Source organism: Saccostrea echinata, unplaced genomic scaffold (assembly GCF_033153115.1).
Source record: "Saccostrea echinata isolate AGI-Se365-2 ecotype Australia unplaced genomic scaffold, CSIRO_AGI_Sech_v1 ptg000016l, whole genome shotgun sequence".
In the NCBI taxonomy this organism is placed as follows: Eukaryota; Metazoa; Mollusca; class Bivalvia; order Ostreida; family Ostreidae; genus Saccostrea; species Saccostrea echinata.
In genome coordinates this window covers 3512950-3539183 of record NW_026889765.1, presented here as the reverse complement: position 1 = coordinate 3539183, position 26234 = coordinate 3512950, and the positions used below count along the sequence as shown (strand labels likewise).

The following is a 26234-nucleotide window of genomic DNA, read 5'->3' as shown; positions in this document are numbered from 1 at the left end:
ACAGTTCATAAATTAGGTTCTAATCTGTTCCTCATTTATCACTATCACCATACAGTATATTAACAAACTTTCAGTGCTTTTGAACTATTTTAATTCCTTGTTGTAATCTCTTACATTGGCCTCTCTTGGTCTTTGATGAACATTTAATAAGACAAGTTATTTTTGTCTCATTTTTATTTATCTATTACTTACAAGTCCACATGATCATTAAAACTATGAAAATACTTTTTGTATTATACGATAAAAATTCTTGCATAATTCTCTTATTCTATTAATTTTTCAAGTACATTATTTACAATGATTAATTATCAAAAGTAAACGGCAAAGGGGAATAACTCCTCTCAGTAGAATGCAAATTAATTGAGCCCTGGCTAGGACCAGAACACTTGACCAAATGGTCCATATGTTCAAAAATCTGGTAAAAATACCCTTCCTTATTACAACTTTTACACTTTTTGTCTCTGATATGCCCAAGTGCAGAGAAGATTTTTAAAGAAATAATGCATTTTCACTACAGATTCACAATATTATCAAGAGCCCCTCCCCACCCCACCCATCCCCTTCACCACCGAAAAACACCAGAGCCTCTCACCCTGGGACCAGAAGTTTCAAGTTTGCTCATCATAAGTAATCACTTTGTTTAACTGCTTAACATTAAGGAGCAGACAGGATTATTTAATAGAATTAATGCATTTTCACTACATTATCAACAGCCCCACCCTTATACCAGCACATCTGACCCAGGGGTCATGCAATTCACTACTCTGGAAGAAGTACTCTTGCTCATCATAAATATATACTTAGCTTCTTTGCTTTTTAACCAGAAGCAGAAAAGAATATTTTCAAAGAAATTTTGATTTTTCACTATATAATCAATAGAGCCCCCCCCCCCCCCCACCTTTTGACTAGAACCCTTGACCCTGGGGCCATGAAATTATCAATTTCAGAAGAGGCATCCTTGCATATCATAACAATGCACTTAGTTTGTTTAAATAGTACCCAGGGGCAGAGAAGATTTTCAAAGAAATAATTCACCTTCACTGTAGGAGCTATATAGCCCCACCCTAGCACAAGAACCCCTGTCCCTGGGGCCATGAATTTCACAATTTTGGAAGAGGTGTCCTTGCTTATCATAACAATGTACTTAGTTTGTTAAATAATACCCAGAAGCAGAGAAGAAGATTTTTAAAGCATTAATGCATTTTCACTATATAATAAATAGAGCCCCGCCCTAACATCAGAACCCCTGACCCAGGGGCCATGAAATTCACAATTTTGGTAGAGTTACTCTTGCTTATCATAACTATGTATTTAATTTGTTTAAATAATACCCAGGAGTAGAGAAGAAGATTTTCAAAGAAATAATGCACTTTCACTATATGATCTATATACCCCCCCCCCCCCCCAGCACCAGAACCCCTGACCCTGGGGCTATGAATTTCACAATTTTGGTAGAGTCACTCTTGCTTATCATAACTATGTTTTTAATTTGTTTTTTAAAGAAATAATGCACTTTCACTATATGATCTATATACCCCCCTCAGCACCAGAACCCCTGACCCTTGGGCCATGAATTTCACAATTTTGGTAGAGTCACCCTTGCTGATCATAACTCTGTATCTAATTTGTTTAAATAATACCCAGGAGTACAGAAGAAGATTTTCAAAGAAATAATGCACTTTCACCATACGATCTATATAGCCTCACCCTAGCACCCAAACCCCTGACCCTGGGGCCATGAATTTCACAATTTTGGTAGAGTCACTCTTGCTTATCATAACTATGTATTCAATTTGTTTCAATAATACCCAGGAGTAGAGAAGAAGATTTTCAAAGAAATAATGCACTTTCACTATATGATCTATATAGCCCCGCCCTAGCACCAGAATCCCTGACCCTGGGGCCATGAATTTCACAATTTTGGTAGAGGGCTCAATGCTTATTACAATCATGTCAACAGTTTGACTGCTTGATGTCCAGGAGTAAAAAAGAAGATTTTTAAAGATTGCATTAATTTTGATGGTTTTAGCCCCACCCCTCAGGCCCCAGGGGGGCAGGGACCATGAAATTCACAAATTTTGTTCCCCTTCACACATAGATGCCATATGCAAAAATTGGCTGAAATTGGTTCAGCGGTTTCAGAGAAGAAGCTGAAAATGTTCAAATGTTAACACACGACAGACGACGACGGACGAAAACAGATAACAATAGGTCACCTGAGTGACTCAATTGACCTAATAAAGCCTTGAAATTCCAAAAGTAGGTCATCATGACTTACATTTTGGTTAACATACTCTGAGAACTCAAAATGTATCAACTGACAAAGTTTGATGATTCTTAGCCTCTTATAATCTTAAATATTCATTTCTAGCCATGAAATTCCAAGCAACCACTACTTTTTTTTATTTCCATAATTATCTCCCATTGTTTAAGGGTCACATCCTATTTTTAGTATAAATGAGAGCCCTTGGTCCAAGGATACAATGTGACAAATATTGGCCATGAGTTCTTGAGATGTGGCCCACATTCCAAAAAGTTGATGCACACCACACAATGGCCATAGCATTAGCTCTTTGAGACTTTGGGTCAGAAGAGCTAAAGAAAAAACCCCATGTATTCGGGGTTGTTATACAAAATTATGTCTTAACTCAAACAGATACAAAATAAACAACTCCTCTGAATGATATCACCGATGTCTCATACACATCATCTGCCATTTATCAGACTTTTTTTGAAGTAAATCACATACACTCAAGGGAATGTAAGTTTCATCAAAAGGGAAGAAAGAGCTTCTGATTTAACTACTGTAAATGTCACAAAATATTTCTAGAAATGAGGGCAAAGAAATCAATAATATCTATAAAGTTATAGTTATTGTATATTTATTATGGTGTATCCTGATTTATTTGGACGAAGGGTGTTGATGAGTGTAAAGTCTCCGCCCCTTTGTCCAAATAAATCAGGATACAACATAATAAATATTCAATAACTTTCTTGTATCATGGCCAGTCAAAACGTCAATAATTGTCATGTCACAAATTTTCAAGCATGATTTTTAATTACACCAATAAACAAGAGGCCCAAGGGCCTTGAATCGCTCTTCTGATAAACTGTACAACCTATCACTTCTATTTGAAGCCTCTAAGTATCCTGTATATTTAGATAAACCCTTGAAATTCCAATTCACACTCTGAGAACCCAAGATGAATCTAAGCCAATTAGTACCTGAGAGTTGGTCATGGTGACCTACTTATCACTTGTCATTCTCTGAGGACCCATCAACTAAGTTTGATGATTCTAAGCCAATTAGTACCTAAAATGTTTTTTTTTTAAATTATAACCATAAAATTCTATAAGTAGGTCAAAGTGACCTACTTTTCAGTTGTTGTACTCCAAGGACCCAAGATGCACCAACTGACAAAGTTTGATGATTCTAAGCCAATTAGTACCTGAAACATTTAATAAAAGCCAAAAATTTTCAAAAGTAGGTCATGGTGACCTACTTTTCAGTTGACTTACTCCAAAGACCCAAGATGCATCAACTGACAAAGTTTGATGATTCTAAGCCAATTAGTACCCAAAATATTTAATTAAAGTCATAAATTTTCAAAATTAGGTCAAGGTGACCTACTTTTCAGTCGACCTACTCCTAAGACCCTAAATGCATCAACTGACAAAGTTTGATGATTCTAAGCCAATAAGTACCTGAAATATTTAATTAAAGCCATAAATTTTCAAAAGTAGGTCACAGTGACCTACTTTTCAGTTGACCTACTCCAAAGACCCAAGATGCATCAATTGACAAAGTTTGATGATTCTAAGCCAATTAGTACCCAAAATATTTAATTAAAGTCATAATTTTTCAAAAGTAGGTCAAGGTGACCTACCTTTCAGTCGACCTACTCTGAAGACCCAAAGTGCATCAACTGACAAAGTTTGATGATTCTAAGCCAATAAGTACCTGAAATATTTAATTAAAGCCATAAATTTTCAAAAGTAGGTCACGGTGACCTACTTTTCAGTTGACCTACTCCAAAGACCCAAGATGCATCAACTGACAAAGTTTGATGATTCTAAGCCAATTAGTACCTGAAATATTCAATTATAGTCGTATAAATTGAAAAGTAGGTCACGGTGACCTACTTTTCAGTTGATGTTTTTTGAGGACCCAAGATGCATCAACTTACAAAGTTTTATGATCATTGGCCTCAAAATGTCTAAATTATGCCTCTAAAACGCTTTGAAATCAAATGCCTGCAAAGTTCAAAAAGTAGGTCACTGTGACCTACTTTTTAATAAGTATGTTTTATGGCCATAAGATGCATCATCTTACAAGATTTAATGATTCTAAACCTCTCAGTATTCGAATTAATGGCCTTAATTGTTTTGAAAGAGATAAGCCATAAAATTCAAAAAGTAGGTCAAGGTGACCTACTTTTTGGTTGACATACTTTGAGGACCCAATATACATCAACTGACAAAGTTTGATGATCATAGGCCTTATATTGTTCAAAATATGCCTCTAAATCATTTTGAAAAAGAATGGCCGCAAAATTTAAAAAGTAGGTCACCGTGACCTACTTTTGAGTCAACATGATATGAGGTCCTTAGATGCATCAACTGACAAGATTTGATGATCCTAGTCCTTATAGTAACCAAAATATCAACATTTTAATAAAATGTAATTTTTGGTCAACTTTGAAGTGACCTTGAGACCACGCCCTTTGCCCCAGGGTAAATCCCCGTGCAAATTTTAATCTACAACATATCCTCATCCTCTTGTGTAAGTTTGGTGATAATCTGCCCAGTGGTTCTTGAGAAGAAGATTTTTTAGCAACCAGTACTTTTGTTTCTATTTTCCTAATTATCTCCCCTTGTTTAAGGGTCACAACCCTAGTTTTAGTATAAATGGGAGCCCTTGGGCCAAGGATACCCTGTGACAAATTTGACAATAATTGGCCAAGGGGTTCTTGAGTTATGGCCCATATTCTAAAAAGTTTACGCACACCGCACAAATGACCATAGCATTAGCTCTTTGAGCCTTTGGCTCAGAAGAGCTAAAAATACATGTATAGTTTTTGTCAGGTGACAGCATGGATAATCTCTTCTTCCTGCCAGTATTTTTTTTTTTACACACCTGCATTTTATGTGTGCATGTGTTCATGAGAAAGGACGTCGGATTGCAGCTTTCCAACTTAATATAAACACAGATTGTTAATGAAATTCATAAGAAAACCTTTGGATATCAGGGATGAAAAATTCGAAGTTGAAGAAGGGAAATTCAGGCGTTAATCAAAAATCAAGAAAAAAGATACACGTTGTTCATTTGACATATTCAAGAGCTGTCGCATGAAAAAAATACTGTCAGGGTCAATAACCCTTCATCTATGGATGCAGTGCACCTGAACTTTATTTAAGTTAAGCAAAGAATGCAGCAAAGATGGTATATCCTGCTAAAATGCTCTATTACAATAGGTGTGATATTTCAAGATATTTATATGTGGAGTTCATGTCAAGAACTTGAATTCTCGTTGTGGTGGATCGAATATTTGCAGAGTTCTGTAAACATTTTCGTATTTTGGGATACATGTGAAATTATGTGAAAGACCTTTATTTTGTATTTGTATATAACAAAGCCCATTTAATTCTGTAATTTCTATTCAATATACAAGTAATTTAAAATGTTGAAATTGGCTTGGTGTTCAATAATATATTTACACCCTACAGTTTTTGATGGATCCGCCCATCGGTGTATCTCCCATTATTGTACACTTTACTTCAAAAGAAAAACACCACAGCCATGATACAATTTCTAGATACATGTAGTATATTTCATATTATAATCAGTACTGATATTTGTGTGCTTGACCTTGAGTATTTTTTTAAAATTAATTCTGCTATAAACATTAACTAATAAATCTAAAATACACTATCTAACCACTTAGATACAACCAGAAATTGCATTTATTAGCAACTGTTTAGCAGGGAATACAATTTTATCATTTTTTGGTCCTTTTTGATCAAAAATCCTAAAAAAAATGTACAATACATATATACATTGGATAAACAGCTACAAATCAGAATACATGCAACACTGGTTTATATACGACGACCTTTACAATGAGGTCTACTTGTGTCTTGCAACAATGATCTTTACATTGAGGTCTATATGTAAAAGTAGCTATGACATCTGAGAATTAACTGATTTATAATGACAGCTAACCTTTCAAAGCCCAGCACTTCAAGTTTTATTGTAATTTGCAGAATAGCAGAACTTCAAAGACATTTAAACTGATTGGCTTCTAGGACTACCTTTAAATAGATCTAGATGCCACATTGAATCATCTAAATGCTTCAACTACAATGAATCATCTTAATAGGTAACAGTAGCAGTAAAAATGAAATGTCAAACAAAATTATCATCAATATTGGTGTTACTCTGACAAAAGCACTACCCCTTTTACCTGCATGTTACCAACCAGTGATTTTTTTTGTTTTTTAAACCACCACCCCCTCCTTTTGAATTGGGAAAAATTAGCGACATTTTCCTCAAATTGGGAAAAATCATTTATAGTAAATAAGAATGCTAAAAAATACATAAAATAATCAAACTAAGTAACAACAACAGATTTTGTTTGATTTTAACTTTGAATTTGATTTAAATTCATAAAATAATCATTTAAAAAAATTAACATCAATATTTTATTGAATGTGAACATGGCTTATATTAGTCACATCTTGTAGCTTCTATTTTCTTGGAATTGCTTTGTCTAATTTCATAAAAAAAAAAATAACCAGCATTTAGACTCATAATCTAGTATACTGTCTTATATTGATAATCAAGTTTACAGTCTTTACTGTCTGTTTTTTTTCCTGATTTTAGCGAAACCCTATGTGTTGTCCATTTCCTGTTATTAGCCTGACCCTCTATGTTATAATGGTGGTCAAACCAAAATCATTATGTCAAAATGAACATGCAACATGACTTGTATCTGGGAACTATTTACCAATTCATTGAGAATATTATAAGCTACTTATCTGCTTATATAGATATCTGCATTGTTTTACACATTCATTAAAAAAAATCGGCTGCATTTGCATGGATTTGAAGAATAAAAACATATTTACTCTGTCAGCAAATTTAGCGACTTTTGTTCAAAATTAAAACACAATTTTCGTATGTTTGAAATTGGGAAAAATATACTAATAATTGGGAAAAAATAGCTAATTTTTGTGAGGGGAAACAGCCGAATATCGGTGGCATTTTGACCCAAAAAAAATCACTGCCAACACATTTACTACGTATATACACATGGCCTTGACAGACTCAGGTTTTTGTGTATATGAATACATCATATCTTGTCCAAAAAATCAAAACATTTTCTTCTGTTGATACATCTTAATTAAAAACTGTTGCTTGTATCCAATGACCCTACTTTTTGAGCAATGTTAATTAGTGTAAGCACCTACACTGTATTCAGTTAAATGTATTTCACATGGAATAGTGCTCATGGAGTAATAAATTACTCCGTATATACAGTCTGTATTAAGTCAATTTTACTTTAATGCCCAGTGATATACCCACAGTGGCCACTGGATATAACATACATGATGGATATTATAAGCCCAATTTAAATTGGAGGCCTTTTAATGTCTAAAATAAGCCTGTTTACTAAACATGTAAAAATAAAATTTCATCTTATGACTGAAACATTCTTTACATAAAATAATTTCCCTTTAGACAAGCTTTTTTTTTTTTTTTAAAAAAACAGACAATTGCATGTACATATATTTTCCCTACCATATATAACATAATCCCCTATATAGAACCTCCCTGAGCACATTTTTCTGCCCTACCATGAACCTACCTAGGTCTTCCATGACGAATTTTTTTACCATTCATAAAAGTACAATGCTGACCCCTTCAGAAGAACCCCCTCCCTTCCACAAAATACCTGCCATATGATACAGAACATGGGGCCTTTGTAGGACCTCCTGATGACATTTACCTGCCCTATGATAGAGAACATGGGGCCTTTGTAGGACCTCCCTGATTATATTTACCTGCCCTACCCTATGATAGAGAACATGGGGCCTTTGTAGGACCTCCCTGATTAGATTTACCTGCCCTACCCTATGATAGAGAACATGGGGCCTTTGTTGTACCTTCCTGGAGACATTTACCTGCATTATCATAGAGAACATGGGGCCTTTGTTGGACCTCCCTGAAGACATTTACCTGCTTTATCATAAAGAACATGGGCCCTTTGTAGGATCTCCCTAATGACATTTATAGAACCTTCCCCTTCAATAGAGAATGTGGGCTCATTGCAGAACCTCCCAGGAGACATTTACCTGCTCTATCATGGAGAACATGGGCCCTTTGTAGGACCTCCCTGATGACATTTGCCTACCCTATGATCTGGGATGGATACCGTTAAGGATGAAACAGTATGATACCATACAGGTATTTTTTAAATAATGTGGTATTTTTTAAGGATACCATGATCTTTCTATATTTTATTTTATTGAACATGGTTTTTTGGACATAATTTTTATATATATATAATGACTTTATAACTTCTGGTTTCCTTGAAATGTCTAAGACAAAACAACAAACAAATTTTAGGAAATAAACTGGTAAATATAATAGAATGACATAAATTATACAATTTTTACGAGTTTGATATAAACTGCTTTTTGACTTTGCTAAGAGCCTAAGACCTATACTTTTGAAGGTGACACTAAAACATGACTCGACAGAGAGTCTAGTGATCAGTTTCATTGTTTAGCATTCTGGAATTTGATTATGCAATCTGTAATCATTTATAAGAAAAAAACAGAATAAGCTGCAGTGTCAATAAAAACATTATTGAAATGTGTACCCGTCAATTATTTATTCTAAAGATAACCAACCCAAAAAGCTACGCCCAGGATGCCTCATTTTGTTAATTAGCTAATCTTACAAAGTACTTGTATGCATTTTTTTTAAACAATTCAGGTTTGTTTAATTTACTTGGATGCAGTTACTTGAATGCATAAAATATATATATATAGAAAAAAAGGATTAAATACTGATATGGATACTGTATTAAATGAAATATTATTTTACTGGGTTTTTGAAACAACAACTCAGTAAGATACAGATACCACGTGCTAGCGTCCAATTCTAAGTATGAAAGAGAACATGGGCCTTTTGTAGGACCTCCCTGGAGGCATTTACCTGCTCTATCATAAAGAACATGGGCCCTTTGCAGGACCTCCCTGATGTCGTCTACAGTAACCACCACCATGCCACCCTGCTCCGTCTGCTGTGACTGTATGGCCATTTGTAGACTGTTTAAGGCACACCTGGCATCACCATCACACAAGTTTGCTAAACTTTTGATGGCATCCTTCTCTATCCATGCAGCAACCCTAAAACAAATAAATTCCCAATATCATATAAGTTCAATAAATCTTCTATTTTTTACAAGAAATTTTAGCCTCTTCTCTTTATAAAACATTGATTTATATATTAAGGAATTTAGTCAATATCCAATTTCATTGAATATTTTTTTCAATCCCATCTCACTTCAAAACACTTGAAGACAACTTTTAACCATATTTTGATTTTAAAACCAGATAACAAGATTATCTTTGAAAGAACAATATTTGTCAAGAACATAAGTAAACATACTCATCATTTTCCTCAATTTCCTCATCCTTCCTAAAGATCTGAGCTGAGATATGTTCACATGCTCTTTTTAAGATCTTCTCAATATGGCTGACCTCCAGTTTCTCAAGTACAATCAGCTTACATCTACTTAAAAGAGCACTGTTTACTTGAAAGGATGGATTTTCTGTCGTTGCTCCAATCAGGACTATGGTTCCATCCTCAACATGGGGCAACAAGGCATCCTATTAACAGATGTGTTATCTAAATTATGTTCACAGGTAAAATTACAATATGATTTCACTGCTGAATCTCAAAAAGATGTATAAGAAAATAATCCTTCAGTAATCAAACTATTCATCTAATGTACAATCCAGTACATACTTATTCATTCCACTTTTTTTATATCCACTTTACTTTTAGGCTTAATCTTTTATGCAAACTTTCCTAAAGGAACTGGCACATTAAGGAAGCTCTAAACACTAGTTAGTTAACAAAAAGTGCTTTTTGGACTTGGAGAATAATATATCATATAAAGGTGTGCATATTGAGACTATTTAATTCATTTTCAACATAGGGTACCTGCCTTATTCCTGCAAGAAAAATGTTCAAAGACAATGGACTATGCGTGAACAGAAATTACTATTGTTTACCAACATTGGGAAAATTAATGGAAATAATGAATTCAATTACTTATTCTTGGTCTAATATAATGTTACGAATATTTTAATCTATTACAAATTGTGTAATTAACTATAAATAACCATTCTTTGTATCTCACTTCTAAAGGCAGATCACTCTAACTGTATAAAATTACCCTACAATTAGAACTCTTTAGTGTGCAGTGTTTAGAGCTTCCTTAATTATGATTCATGCTTTCAAGAAAGTTTTTAAGCTTAATTAATATACATGTGCCTGTTGTATACACAGTCAAACCTCAATACCTCAAATTCAATGGGACCAAGAAAAAACTTTTAAAAATTTGAGGATTCGAGATAATCCAGGGTAAAATACTTAAAGAATAAGGGGTGGGGACTTCCAGATCACTTTGACATATCCATGGTATTCGAGATATCAATGTTTGAGATACTGAAGTTTAACTGTATATATAATATATATATATAGAGAGAGAGAGAGAGAGAGAAGAGAGTCTCTGATATCTGAACAATCACAATTTATAAACATACTACATACAGTCAAACCTTGGTAATCAGGAAATTCGTGGAGGATAAAATTAACCTTTATATCTACCAATAATTATCATCAAAGATACATTTTAGTAAACTAGATGCTTTATTAATCCAGATGATTTGCTTGAACACAAGTGTCCAGATTAACGAGGCTCAACTGTATAAAGTTTATCTGACAGAGCTGCTATAGTGCTGAAAATCAGCAGTGAAGTTACCTGTTGTAATTTATTAAACCTATGAATTTCATCTAGAAACAAAATTGTTCTCCTGCCCAGATTTTTCTGGTCATTTTTGGCAACCTTAACTGCTTCCTTGACATCACTGACCCCTGCAGAAGTGGCCGACATTGTGGTAAATTTGTATTTGCTCTTTGTTTTACAGCTGTTGGCTATGATCTTGGCTAAAGTTGTCTACAACAAAGAAAACAAGGTACCAATGTGAATTTATTTCAGATCCTTTTTATAATATCTAAAAACATAGAGCCCTGCTTTTGATTTTCTTTTGAGGATAAGTGCAAAACCAGGATTCAAGTGCCATATCAAACCATGACCTTCTTGACTACTTGAGAGAGAAAAACCAGTTTGGACCTCTACTTTATTTGTTAGAGTGGAATTTCATTGTCAAAGCACATAGACATTCAATGTTGGTGATTCATTGATTACATGGTTCTAACATTTTATTCCTCAAATATTACTTGTAAACAAAAAAATAATGGTAAACTATCAGATTCTTTTTAATCTGGAGAGGGGTAGCAGAAAAGGATATCCTCAAGGCCCATGTCTGTTCATCATCACAGTTGAATTATTAGCAATTTCACTCACTGACAGGGAAAATGGAAAATTAATATCAGTGGAATTTCTATCAAGGTAAAAGAAAACCAGGGGCCTGTTTTACAAAAGAATTTATGACTAAGACCAAAAATAAGTTCAGCAGGCCTATATGTGCCTTCTAAAATATAGGCGCCAACTGGCTCCTTATCAAAAATATTTAGTCACCATTGAAAATTTTTAGTGGCCAGGCAAATTTTTCTTAGGTGCCAAATTAAAAACTGATGTAAGTCAATATATAGAGACATGCCCATTGCTAGCTAACTTTTAAACTTAAATTTTACTGAAATGTATGTATAATATTTTTTAGAGTTGTTTTTAACTAGTATGTTTATTTCACTGTACATCGGACACTAATTAATCACGGACACTTTCCGATGCATGGGTAATTACTTCCATTTTCATATAAAACCCAAATGACAGCTGTTTTTTACAGAAATAGAAAATAGAAACTCTAAATTTTCAGTGTAAATACAAATTATCGATATATGACGACTAGAAGTGGACTCAATTTACTTCTTTAAAGTAGATGATGATAACCCATGCGACAAAGGCGCGAGTAATGAGTTGCCATTTTACTAGCATTGTAAATCTTTTCTAAGGCGATGTGATGCAACTAAAATCTCTTCACATTTGTGGATCGAAATAGTCATTCAAATTTAATTAGAAGGTTAATTTTTAAATGAAAGATAAAAATGTTTCGATATCACTAATTTTAAAGCACCGAGATCAAGGTACGATATTTTTCTGGTTTAAATATATATGTCCAATGCATGGTGAATATTGTCCGATCCATGGTGAATTCTGACTTATTTCGAAAAAATCGGTTTTTAATGGTATTTTCTCAATAAATAGGGCACGATTGTGTCAAAAATTTATAATTTAACCACATACTACACGTTAAGTTCCATTTTGATAATATTCGGTCGGTAGCGATATCGCTAGAACTTGTTGAAGTGCGAGGGTGTCCGATGCATGGTGAATTCACCCTATATTTTAATTTAAAAAACGTAAATTAATTGATACATGTAGTTCTACAGGGATCAACAATAAGAGTTGTCCGATTGCCTGAGACAAGTAAATTTTCAGTTCGGGATGTAAAACTGGCAACGTACTTCTCCTAGCTATCAGTAGTGTTGTCAAATTGGTTGAAAATGAGAGTCAATTAATCGGCAGCATCGGTTGACTCTTACTAATCAACTGATAATCAGCCAATAATTAAATCAGTAACCATTCGTATTAAATAGGCACTAAATTTTATATACAACATAGACGTATTAAGTATATGTGTATTACACAACTTATAACTCTAAATACAGAATGTAGTTTGATTAACTATTTCAGTAATACACATGATTAAGATTTACTTTAAAAAATCAAGTACTAACAGAGATTGAATCAACATGTTCACCTTGAATGTGGAATTAAATTTTTTACTGTTTATCAGACAATTAATATAGCAAATCCACATTATCCACATGATCCATGTGATTCTATTTAAATGAAAAGCAATTTTTCCCCAAAAACCTGATAAGCCATATTATTTATCTACACAATATACAAGCATTTCAGTTTCTTTGGTTTAGAAATATCATTATAATCTATTTTTAGAATTTCAAGCATTACTTTACAGTTGTACTTATTCATGTAAAAAAACCCAGCTTATTGTATGAAACGAGATTTTCAGTATGTTAAAATGGTAAATATGATTGATTGATTAATTGTAATATGTTGTTTTACATCCCATTCAAGGATTTTTCACTCATATAGAGACATCACCATATACCGGTGAAGGGCTTCAAATTTTGACCTTCACTCGGCACTCAGGACCATTTGGGCAGGGAGGGTTCTTTATCGTGCCAACACCGCCATGACACTGGGCCTCGGTTTTTAAAGTCTCATCTTAAGGACCCTCAACTTTCACTTCAAAGTGCCGAGCACCTGGCGATGGAACAGTTGCTACCCATTTTTTATCAACTTAGGTCAGTCAAGGCTGAGATTCGAACTCATGACCTCCCAATCAAGGAGCGAGCGCTCTAACGACCGAACTACCGTGAGTAGGGTTGGATACCGGTACACGGTACCAATACCGTACCGAATAGTTACTTCAAAAATACCGGTAAAATACCGATTCATTTAATACCGGTACTAATAACGGTACTTAATCTTTAACACATTTTAATACATTCAATTTGATTAAAAAAAAAAAAAAAAAAACCATTCCAAACTTGCTTAAATTGAATTCTCCGCTCACTGAAAGGGTAAGCTAACTATATGTAACAAAATGGATTCTTAGAACGATACTTACTTTCGACTGCCGATATTCGAGGTAAATCAATACGTATATATTTTTTTTTTAAAAATCAAAATACATTCACATGAATCTTATTTTAATTTTACAAATAAAAACTGATAATAAATGTAAATTAAAAAGGCAAAATGTCGTAAAAAATGTGATCTATCCATTATCTAATGTTTCGTCATTTAGTGCGACCAAACAAACGGGGTCCTGGCAACCAGGTGTAGCAGTCAGCCGATTTGTGCAAATTAATTTGTTTGGGATTCGATTGATTTGTTTTGTTGATCATTATTAAAAGGTTGAAATGAAATGTTTGTAATTTGAATATTAGGAATATCTATTTTTATATCTTAAAAGCATGGAACAAAGTTTATAAGCTCATTTTAGATTATATCATTGAAAGGTTAGTGAATGGTAAAAGCACATTTGTTATAAAATTAACCCTCATTCTTATTCATCAATGCATAGTACCGGATCGTTAAAAATACCGTATCATTTCAAAAATACCGGTATGGATTCGTATCGTTTCATCCTTAACGGTATCCAACCCTAACCGTGAGTGGCTTTAAATGGTAAATAACAACACTGGGATGATATTTATGGAAGATTTATATAGAAATCATAACAAAACCTTTTTTTTTACTTGAAATGAAAGTGTGAAAATAAGGCAACATAAATTTAAGATTTAGATTCTCATCCTAATTTGCTAAAAATTTGGGGCAGGTGGGCGGATTTTATTTTTTAGTATTGAAAATATCTACATAACACTCTTCTTACACAAATTCTTCACATTATGTTAATGCCAATATGAATAGATTTTATTGTTTATTCTTTTAAATATCTACCGAAGATTCTTGTTTATAGAAAATTAAATATTTATAGTTTTTATGAATGAATTTTCAAGTACACAGATACGGCACACGCCACTCAAAATGGGGTGCAGATCCCAATAAATTGCATATGCTGTATGTGGTACTCACGACTTCTCATCGGTCTTTCTCCAAATACCTTTTAGTTTTACCAACAACTCCTTTTGAATTGTGTGAAATATCACAGATTTCCACTGTCCTCATACTTTCGTTCTTGAGACTTGACATGTTGGACATTAAAATATGTCATTTTTGCAAAACAGGATGTAAAATATTCTACTGAAAAACCTATGCTGAACAGTTTTAAGATTTACCTTTCCTTAGCACTATTACCCTCTAAAGTCTGCCAACGATCTTTTTTTTTAAAATACAAAATCACATACAACTGACAATCGTTATAACTTGACCAGATGTCATTTTCTTCGTCTGTTTTTATACTTGGTTAAAATTTCTTTAAAAACTTGCTCATGCCAGTGAATTTATGTCATTTTTTTGCTTTTCTGCCTTCTCTATACTGGCAAATTATCCTATTCCTACATATTTAAGCTGCTTTAATTGCCAATTTTTCTTCATTCTTCAATAAAGACTGGAGATAACTCTTAACTTTTGACCCTGATTTGTGCAGAGTAAAAATACATGTAAAATACCTGGTACTTTTGATACCCCAAAACCAAAATAAAAAACAACGGGACGGGGCACTTTGAGAGGGGCAGGCGGGCAGAAGAATCTCAAGATTAATTTTACCTGACCTAATAAAAAGATAAGTGTTGTATTATACTGATTATAATCGATTACTAAATCTCTGATTGTCTAAAATCGATGAGCTTTCCAATCGATGATCGATTATAAATCAATCATCATGACAACACTATGATTACACTTGCTCGGGCAAGTGTATATTAATATCTAGTTTACATTACATTATTAATAAAACAATCAATTGAACACTTGATTTCTGTCAGGTACATGACTGATATTGCTTCTGCATTTGGAATATCTCTCGAGATTATACTGTTCATTCAAAAATACTGGTTTTGTTATTCTGTTTTGTTTTTTTTTTTTTGTGGTAATTTACCCTTTTAAGTCTAACAACTTTGTTACCTACTCATTAGGAAATTAAATTATTTCTTCACTCACAGAATTTAGGCAACACAACATATCCTGCATGATCAAGATTTGTATGTTTTGTAGCAGCTGTCTTCCTATAGCATTGCTTCACATTTATCTCGAAAATCAAAATTCTGTTAACGATCCTATAGAAAATAATTTTAAATTTCTTTTTTTATAAATGAAAGGGGGGAGGGGGGTACTGCTGCATGGCAGTGAGCGTTTACAGGTTAACTTGATAAGGATGCTAATGCTGCATGACAGTGTGTGTTTTCAGCTTAAATTGACAAGGAAGGTGGTAAACATTAATGTACAAACATAGCATCATTTTTTTTTCTTGTAGCTCAAATTTATATGACTGTTTTTTGTCATTTTCTTAAAAATTATGAGTTTTAGTCATAATAAAAAGGATAAAGTGACATACGACCCCCCGGTAAATTGACAAAAAATTAAATATCTAAATTTTACTCTAATTTTTGCATGCACTTAATCACTGATATGTATACCCTCATAAAATACTACTTTTATCGAAAATAGAAACATAATTTGGAAGATATATGTGTTTATTTTGAGTAGGGGTACCATGTTTACATCCAGTTTTCATTGAACTTTGGCCCCGCCCCACTCTTTGAAGCCCTTCAAATATACGAGCGCAAGTAGGTACATTTTTCTCCTTTGGCTGGTCACTATATTTTATTGAAATCAACCTATATGTGAAAGGAGAAAAATGTACCTAACTGCGCTAACTGTTGTTTTTAAAAAAATGTAAAATCTACCTGGCCTTTCCCATTATGAACAGATCGACAAAACTATATTTCTGACGTAAGAATAAATTCATATGCTAATCGAGACAGTGGTGATACTTTCTAACTGACCAATCAGCTAAATGAGTTGCATTACTAGTGAGTACCTTAAAAATACTAATGACATTTTATGCTTGGAAAAAAAGGGGTTTTTTTACCTGCTTTCAGATAAATAATTTTTTATGCATTTGAGTCACAGATTAGACATGGATATACAATTTCCCAGCTCACATTTACAAGCAATTGATTTATAAATATACAAAGTTCAAAGTTTTGTAAAGCGTTTTGTGGGCAATCCTCAAGGTCTACACGTATTCTCGAGAATCAGTGAATAAAAGTTTCTTGTTTATTTCTTGACCCAAAACGGTAAACACTGAGGTTCCATGCGTATTATTATGTATAAATACCCTTGGCTGACCATTAAAAGTTTGAAATGTAGTAGAGATATCGTGTAAATTGACGTGCCCGTGATAGAATGTCAACATGTAGTAAACCAGCATGTTTTGTCGTTCTGTCATCGGATTGGACAATTGTTCTCGGAATCTCGGTAAGCGACTATGTGCGAAATAATAACAATAACCATATAAGGTAGATTCCTCGGACATGCATACCCCTCTATTGTACTAAAACCCGCCTATTCTCCTTTCATAAAAGAACATATTGTCACAAACCAGGCCAAATTTTGCTGTCATAGGGTCTAAAAAATCATAGATAATGCAGTAATCTTTATAATTAAAATGTGTTAGAACTATTGAAACTATTCAAAAGGCGTTGTATTTATTCACTCATGTTTGAGAACTATCAAAATCGTTGTAGATTAAATAGAATTTGTCGTAGAAAAAGGAGCCCCAGATAGGAGTTATGTCACATCATCCTTTTATTTTATGACTAGAAGTAGAAATCGTCATTTTGAAAATGACAGATTTCAGTCTCACCCCTGACTGTTCGGACAAGTCAAAGTTTGAGATAACTTGTCCGAAGGGCAAGTGAATCTGAAAGTTGATGTCTCTGTCTGTTCTAATGATGGTAACTGTACAGGATACAGAAATTATTATTAATGTGTTTGATACATGTATATCATACATGTTTCAGGCCTGAGGGCTTTCTTAATTTTTACAAAATTGGAAGAAAATTTATATAATGTTCCCATTTAACATTAACAGAATATTCCCAACGTCTTATTTAGTCTATAAGTATGTGCAACAGATAAATTACCTTTCCACAACCTGGAGGGCCCCATAAAATCATGGATGGAATATCATTACTTTTCATTAAATTTCGAAGCATACTTTTCTTGCCAACTGCTTTTTCTTGACCTACAAAGTCATCTAAAACAAGTGGTCGTAACTTCTCTGCAAGAGGCACGGAACCACTAACACTGTCAGAATGTTCGTTTCTCGGTACCATGCCAAAAACTGGAATGTTGTTAGACTTCAACTGTTTCTTTTCAACAAATGGGGTATTTTCGGTATCCTGACTATGATCGTCACGTTGAGCATAATTGTGATTTTGGTTTTTCTTCGACTGAGCTTTCTTCGGCGAGCTTGTTTTGGCCTTTTTCGAACTAGGACCTGCTGCTGTTCCTTTCTGTGGTTTCAGGCTACCCCAGGCAGATTTCTGAGGGGATGTGCCTGGACCTTCACTGCTTTTTCGCTTTTTAGCCTGATTGGCGCTGCCTGTTGAAGAATTGCTGTCATTCCTGTTTAAACAATTGTTCACATGTCTGTTGATTACTGAGGGCTGGAAACTCTGCGAACACAAGGGACACTCAACAGTCTCCGTAGACGCGAAGATGTTTCCCTCCATTACTTTGTTTACAGCTCTATTTGGAACACTTCCGATGCATTCCGAGATTTTTGTAAATGCCAGAACCATTCAAGTGTTGTTAGATTTTTCCCGGAGATATAATATGACTCGATTTAGATTTGTTTTTGAAAAGAGAAAATTATATTTGAACACTTTCCTTGTAAACTTGTTATTATATGGGTCAAGGGCGGAACGAAGAAATTTTCCGAGGGTGTCCGAAATCTTCATGCGCGGAGCGAGTTTGGCGGGGGGGGGGGGGGGGGGGGATCAGACCCCGGATTTTCAGTTATAAAATTTCTATGTAAAAGAACGGCAAAATGACCTCGGACCCCCACCTCCCCAGAAAAAACAGACCCCATGTCTCCTTGTAAAATGGTAAGGAAAGTCACATATCTGAAGATAAAAGACAAGAAAAGTGACTTAAATACCCCCCCCCCCCCAACTCTTACGACATGTTTTTCAGATTAGAGCAAGTTGTTTACCTTTTTTTCATGACTCAATTTTTTAAAAAAAATTTCTCTTGATTGGTATTGACCCATCCTCTGGGAAAAAATTCTGGATCCGCGCATTACCTTACTCAGAAGTTTTTTTGACATGCAAAAAAAAAAAGGCCGGGGCTGCACTATTTTATTTCATTTCGAGAAACCTTTTTGGGTATATTTTTCTTTTCTTCTTTATGTTTACTTCTAGGAAGGGGTATGGGTTTATTTATTTTTTCCACGTAAAATCTCAGAAAATCAGGCTCCAGGGTCATAAGACTTCGATGAGCTAGCTAGATTCCAACTTTTTCAAAAACAAACAAACAAACAAAAAACAAACAACACCAAACACACACACACACACACAGAAAATAAAAATTAAAAAAAAAACAAACAAACAAACCAAACCCCCCCCCCCAAAAACAAAACAAAACAAAAAAGGCATACATCAACAAGGGACAAGTTGACTTTATTATTCTTATTATTCACAAAAAATTGGGGGGGGGGGGTGTTAACCGCCCTTTCAATAAACATTTTTACATTTTTATACTAATAAAATTCTGATACAGTAGAACATTATAAGGATAATAATGGACGTCTCCAAATGTGTCAAAAGCTTTACAACTGTCTAAAAAGTTACATATCATAACAGAGGCCTTGTTTGGTATTTATAGCAAAAATGCTTTTAAATTTTTGATAGGCCCTTATGTATTATAACAAGAGGCCCATGGGCCATATCGCTCACCTGAGCACTTTTAACTAGGAAAAAGCAGAAATCAGTTTAGCATTGAAAAGTTTAAATATATAAAAAGTCCCAACCTATAAAAAAGGGGGGTGCATGATTTTTCAAACTTGAATCTATACTAACTGAGAATGCTTGGACCATATTTCTTTGATTAACCCATGACTTTATATTTTAAATTTAAACTATTTATGATTATTTTCCTTCAAGCTTTATCTTCAATTGTGGCCCCTCCCTACCCCCAGGGTCATTGATTGCATGATTTGAACAATTAATCTTGAATCTAAAGTAATTGAGGATGCTTCTGTATTAATATGACTAATCATGGTTTTGCTGTTCTTAAGAAAACGATTTTTAATGATCTTTCCTATATAATCCTATGTATAAATTTGATCCTCGGTTGTGGCCCCTCCCTACCCCCGGAGGTCATAATTTTAACAAACTTAAATCTACACTACCCGATGATGCTCCTATATGAATACGAGTCATCATGACTTTCCTGTTCTTGAGAAAAGACACTTAAGGATATTTCCTATATATTGCTATGTATAAAACTTTGATCACTCATTGTGACCATATCCTACCATCGAGGGTCATGATTTGAACAAACTTGAGTCTTCCCTACCTAAGGATGCTTCTATATAATTATAACTTAAGTTTGCGGTTTTGAGAAGATCTTTAAAGATTTTTCCTATGTAAAACTTTGATTGCCCATTTTGGCCCCACCCTACCCCCGGGTGTCATGGTTTGAACAAAATTGAATCTACACTACCTGAGGATGCTTCAGTATAAATTTGACCAAAATTGGCTTTGCTGTTCTTGAGAAGAAAATCTTTTAAAAAAATTCCTATGTATTGAACAGATATGTAAAACTTTGATTGCTCATTTTGGCCCCACCCTACCCCCGGAGGTCATGATTTGAACAAATTTGAACCTACACAGGGCTACACTACTTGAGGATGCTACCACATAAATATGACCAATCAATGCTTTGCTGTTCTTTAAAGATTTTTCCTATGTATACATTTTCAGTTTGGCCATGATCAAGTGACCGTTACCAATGAAATGATGTTGTATAAATGTAACTCTTTACCTTTACATTCGCGCACTTGTTAGAGCGTCTGCTTTAGAGTCGTGGAGTATGGAGCTGATCCTTACGTCGCGGGTTTGAATCCAATACGGGACGTGGAGACCGCGGTTCTTCGGATGAGACCGTATAAACCGAGGTCCTGTGTCGCAGTAGATGTTGGCAAGAAAAAGATCCCTCGTTGCTCCATGGTCCTGAGGTATAAATTTTCAGCCCTCCACCAGCAAGTGATGGCGTCTCCATACGAGTGAAAAATTCTCGAAAAGGACATTAAACAACAAACAAACAAACAAAACTTTACCTTTACATCTAAACTAAATGTCTTTTTGTTGCATTGCAGAGAACAGAATGAGAGCTTTCTACTGGACAGTATATAATATCATATACCGGAAAGTATAGTATCTAAATCTTTGGAAAAAAAAGGTCAAAGATTCATTATAATTTTTGAAGTGACGTTTTTTTACTGTCACTCTGTAGGCGGGATCAGCTATATCGTAGCAATGATCGAAAACATGGAACCCAACGCAAGATATTTTTAAAAAAGTAAAAAGTATAACAAAACACTTGAATGTGTTCTTGGACAAAACACATGTTGCCCTCGAACCCGGTCAATAAATATATAAATAAATGTTTATTTGACAAAATACAATGTTTTTTTTTTTTTTTTCAAAATACAAAATATAACTGTAATCAAAGATGAAATGTTTAAAATATAACATATTAATATTAACATACATGTAACAATATATAAAGTCATTGTAGTTTGACTTATAGTCACATAATATGTCTAAAAATACATGATATAGTTTTCCTTGTTGTGATATATACTTTGTTTATCAATCCATCTAGAATAATTAGAAATGGATCATTAGAATAATAAGATATTAATTTATGACTTTTTAAACAGTGAAATGGTGGCGAATAACAAAATTGATTGCAAAACTTTTAAACACACAAAAGCCTACGTCTCCTTCAAAATCAAATGGTCAAATTCTACTTCATCCATTAGAAAAAGCAGAAGCATTAAATAAATTTACTCAAGCATTTCTAGTGTTGATGAAAGTAAAGCCTTGCCTGACCATGGTCCTCGTCCTCCCCTAGTAACCATTGAAAACATATCCGTCACTAAACAAGATGTGGTAGATCAATTGAGTAATTTAAATGTAAGCAAACCCCCTGGTCCAGATGGAAAAAACCCCCTGGTCCAGATGGAATAACCCAAAAGATACTTTAACAATTATCCTCCTCATTTGTAAATTACTAGTATTAAACTTTTTAATAAGTCGCTTGAATTAAAACGTTTACCAAATATATGGAAGCAAGCTAATATTACCCCAGTTTTCAAGGGTAAAGGTAGTCCTGACTTAGTTAATAACTATAGACCAATTTCACTAACTAGTACAGTTTGCAAGATTGGGGGAAAATTTTTTAAATACTTATACAATTTAATATTAAAAAACGATACCTTAACAAAATACCAGTCAGGATTTCAACCCAAATTACTCACCTATATCAACCAGTTAGTGGAAATTTATAATACGATTTTATCTAACCTAATGTAGACAAAGGCAAAGATGTCAGATTTATCTTCTGTGATATTTCAAAGGCTTTTCATAAAGTTTGGCATATTTAAGGTCTTTTTCTAAAATTAGAATTTTATGGGATTCAAGGTACATAATTAAAATAGATTGAAAATTATTTAGATCATAAAGATCAAAGAGTGGCTTTAAATGATTTCTATTCAAATTCTAAACCTATATCTGTAGGTGTTCCTTAGGTTCTGTTTCAGGTCCTTTCCTATGCCTCCTGTATATTAAATGAAATAAATGATAATCATCTAGTAAACAATACAAGACTATTTGCAGATGATACTTCCCTGTTCTCGATATATATATACCTTAATACAGCAGAAATATCACCTACATCTGACATAGACAAAATTAATAAATGGGCTTTGGATTTTAATCGTAGCAAAACCTGTAATATAAATTTTTCAAGAATTTTAAATGACCATCACCAAGTCCGTTTTGGTTTCAATGGTAGTATTATTAGTGAATCTTTTCCAAAATGATGCCAAATGGTCATCTCATATAAAAAGTTTATGTAAAACAGTTTGTACTCGGTTTAATCTTTTAAGAATGTTGAAACTTTTGCTAGATAGGAGTGCATTAATTTTGCTTTTATTCGACCCATTTTAGAATATGGTAATGTCTGGGATTATTCCTCACAAGAACTTTCAAACCTTTTACATGTAGAAAATATACAAGTAGAAGCAGCCCGAATAATAACAGGACTTAGGAAAAATTCATCCAAAATGACTCTGTATTTAGATTTAGGTTGGGAACCATTAAATAAGAGAAGGGAAAGACAGAAACTTTTGTTATTGGACAAAATTCTATGGTATACATGTAGCTTCTCTCTACTGGAAAGAAATTGTTGAACCTTTTATGCCACCAACGACCAAAGCATGATTACAATCTTAGAAATATTGGTAACTTTAATTCTGTCGTACCTCAATCAAGAACAGTCTCATATTTCAACAATATTCTGCCTTTTACTTTTATATAGTTATAGAACAATTTACCTTTACAAACAAAATGTATTGATTTCTATTCAAGTTTTAAGAATATCCCACAGAGATCTACTGTAGATAGAACAAAGAATGTCAAGATCTTTAATTATGGAAATCGCAAGGAAAACATTATACATTGTCAACTAAGAAATGAATCTAGAAATTTAAATGCTGACATGTTTAATCAGTACTTAAGTGAAATAGAATCTTGTACTAGGTGCGGATATCAAAGCGAGGATATAACTATCATTTTTTCTCAAGATGCCCTGCCTATAATAATCAGAGAATGGTATTTTTTGAAAGTCTTCAGAGTATAATAGAATTAGAAACCCTCTCTCAAGACCAAATTTTGCACATATTGCCGTTTGGTGACAGGCAATTACCAAATATAACTAATCGTTCAATATTTGAAGCAGTCCAATTGTTTATTAAGTTTTCAAAGAGATTTACGAGTATTTCATTTTTGAGTTATTAAATTTCTTAATATTTTGATACTATACTTATGTTGTATTTTCCTTGCAAATTTGTTTTTTGCACTTTCTTTATTTACCTATTCAGGTATGTTGTTTCCTCCACTCTCTTATTTATCTAATTGTATTTTTTGTATCTTTCCATCCAAATTTGTCTCTTGCACTTTTTATTTACTTATTCAGTTTTGTTGTTTGTTGCACTTTTTCATTTTCTTTTCATTATTTTGTATAATGTGAATATATGCTTAGTAATAACTCCTGTGAATAAATTATTTTTTTCATTTCTTTCTTTTCTAGTTTTCATTAGAAATTTATGGCTTGTCAGACGCTGCAATATTCAATCTTTTTTATTTGCATTGTAAAATTTTCCATTTGCATTGTATAATCTTTATTTGTATTCAATAATTTTCCATTTGTTTTGTATGCAATGTGTGGAGATAACGAACAGTATTCGAGCTCAAAAGTCAATTAAACATTACAAAATAATTTTCATTTGTATTGTATAATTTATTATTTGTATTTTATAATATTTACTTTTATTCTATAATTTTTCTTTTGTACTTTATCATTTTCTATCTGAATTGTATCATTTTTTTTATTTGTATTCTATATTTTCCATTTGTATTGTAAAAAAAATCATTCGAATTGTTTTTATATTTTATTTGCGTTCTACACTTTCCATTTGCATTGTATAATTTCCTATTTGTATTGTAAAAATTTCTTTTTTGCATTCGATAATTTTTCAATTGCATTGTATCCGAGGATTGTTTATTTGTTTCGTTACAAAAACAAATAAGAAAGAACTACGCACGCTAACTCTCGATTCCCGCCTACATTTTACACCCATTTATTTCAATACTAATGGCAATTTGGCCGTAAAATCTTTGTTGAATGTAAAGAACAGTTCAATGGTAATTGACTGCTAAATTTAATTCCAGTGTTAAGTAGTTAATTACCCCTAATTCCAGCTCTTTAAATAAGGGGGGTAGACGATATTTTTCATTGAAATCGGGCTTTAAAGCATCACCACATTTTAAAATATTCTTGGATATGAATAAACGTTCCTTAAATCTTTTCTTATGTTTTACTCATATAAAATTAAACATATATTCTTAACAAAATACAATGTTTTAGTTGTAAACCCCTTTAAAATTGGTGAAAAAATAAGCATTTTTGTAGTTTTTTGTCTGTAAACATATGTTCCCCCCCGTGAAACACAAAAAGCTTTGATGTGAATTTGTGAAATGACAGTCCATATTACCTGTAAAAAGGAATTTTTGTTTCATGCGGGGGAAAGATGTTTTAAAAATATTTTCCGTTTTCCGTTGATTTCTATAGTGAAAAACACAAGTTTTACCAAAATTATAGAGTTATCTCTCCTTGTTTTCCCCAAAAAGTAATGTTTTATGAAAATTCATATAAATATCTATATAGATATGAAAAATCATTCAAATATGTTAACTTTTGAAAACTGACTTGGAGTTAGGCGGGAGAACAATACTATCGTTCGCAGTTCTTATATAATGCAAGTGGAGAATATAGAATACAAAATTATTTTTAAAAATATATACAATACAAAAGATTTAATTTTTACAATACACTGTCAAATTAAAAATATAGAATACAAATAAATGTTATTCAATCCAAATGGAAAATTAAAGAATACGAATGGAAAATTATACAATTCAAGTAAAAATTTTACAATACAAATGGCGAATTATACAATACAAATGTAAAATTATAGTATACAAATAAATATTATACAATACAATTGGAAACTTATACAATATAAATGGAATAATAAATATTGCAACGTTTGACATGCAATCGAAATTAATATAATTTATTAAGAATTCATTATTACGAATCATTACACATGATTACTGTCAATTCTTAACATTTGTAACCTTGACTCTCTTGGAGAGGACTTATACAAATATTTATATTTATTACAATTTGACCTACAAATGAATAATGTTGTAAACTGGTATTTGGTATAATGTTGTAAACTGGTATGTCGTAAACTGGCATTGAAAATACACAGTACAGTAGACAACTAATCTTTTAGACGGTAATATAAATATTCTGTGTGGTTTGAATTGTTATAGAAAACCAAATGATAAAAAAAATGACAAAAATGTATTATACTTTACTTTTCCTCTAAGTTGAGATACATGAAACAGTAAAGTCCGTAGCTTAAGTGCCCACGTAAAATCCATCCTTCTTAGACTAGACGCTAGATTAATTCTTGGTCTTCAAATGGTCTTAACGTTTTTGCTTTGATATTAAAATACTAATAATATGTATTTCTGACGTATATTGTTCTGA

General features: G+C 33.0%; 1 protein-coding gene across 1 annotated transcript in view; it reads right to left on the bottom strand.

The window, feature by feature from the left end:
• Positions 1–18585, bottom strand: part of LOC133188348 (ATPase WRNIP1-like) — a 38694-nt gene extending 20109 nt beyond the window's left edge. Inside the window, exons 1-4 of the mRNA XM_061323729.1 lie at positions 17966–18585; positions 11061–11255; positions 9680–9900; positions 9224–9417 (exon numbers count right to left, since the gene is read on the bottom strand). Coding sequence (XP_061179713.1) covers positions 9224–9417; positions 9680–9900; positions 11061–11255; positions 17966–18556 — 1201 coding nt within the window. The 5' untranslated portion in view covers positions 18557–18585. The remainder of the gene's footprint in view (positions 1–9223; positions 9418–9679; positions 9901–11060; positions 11256–17965) is intronic.
• Between the last annotated feature and the right edge of the window lie 7649 nt (positions 18586–26234).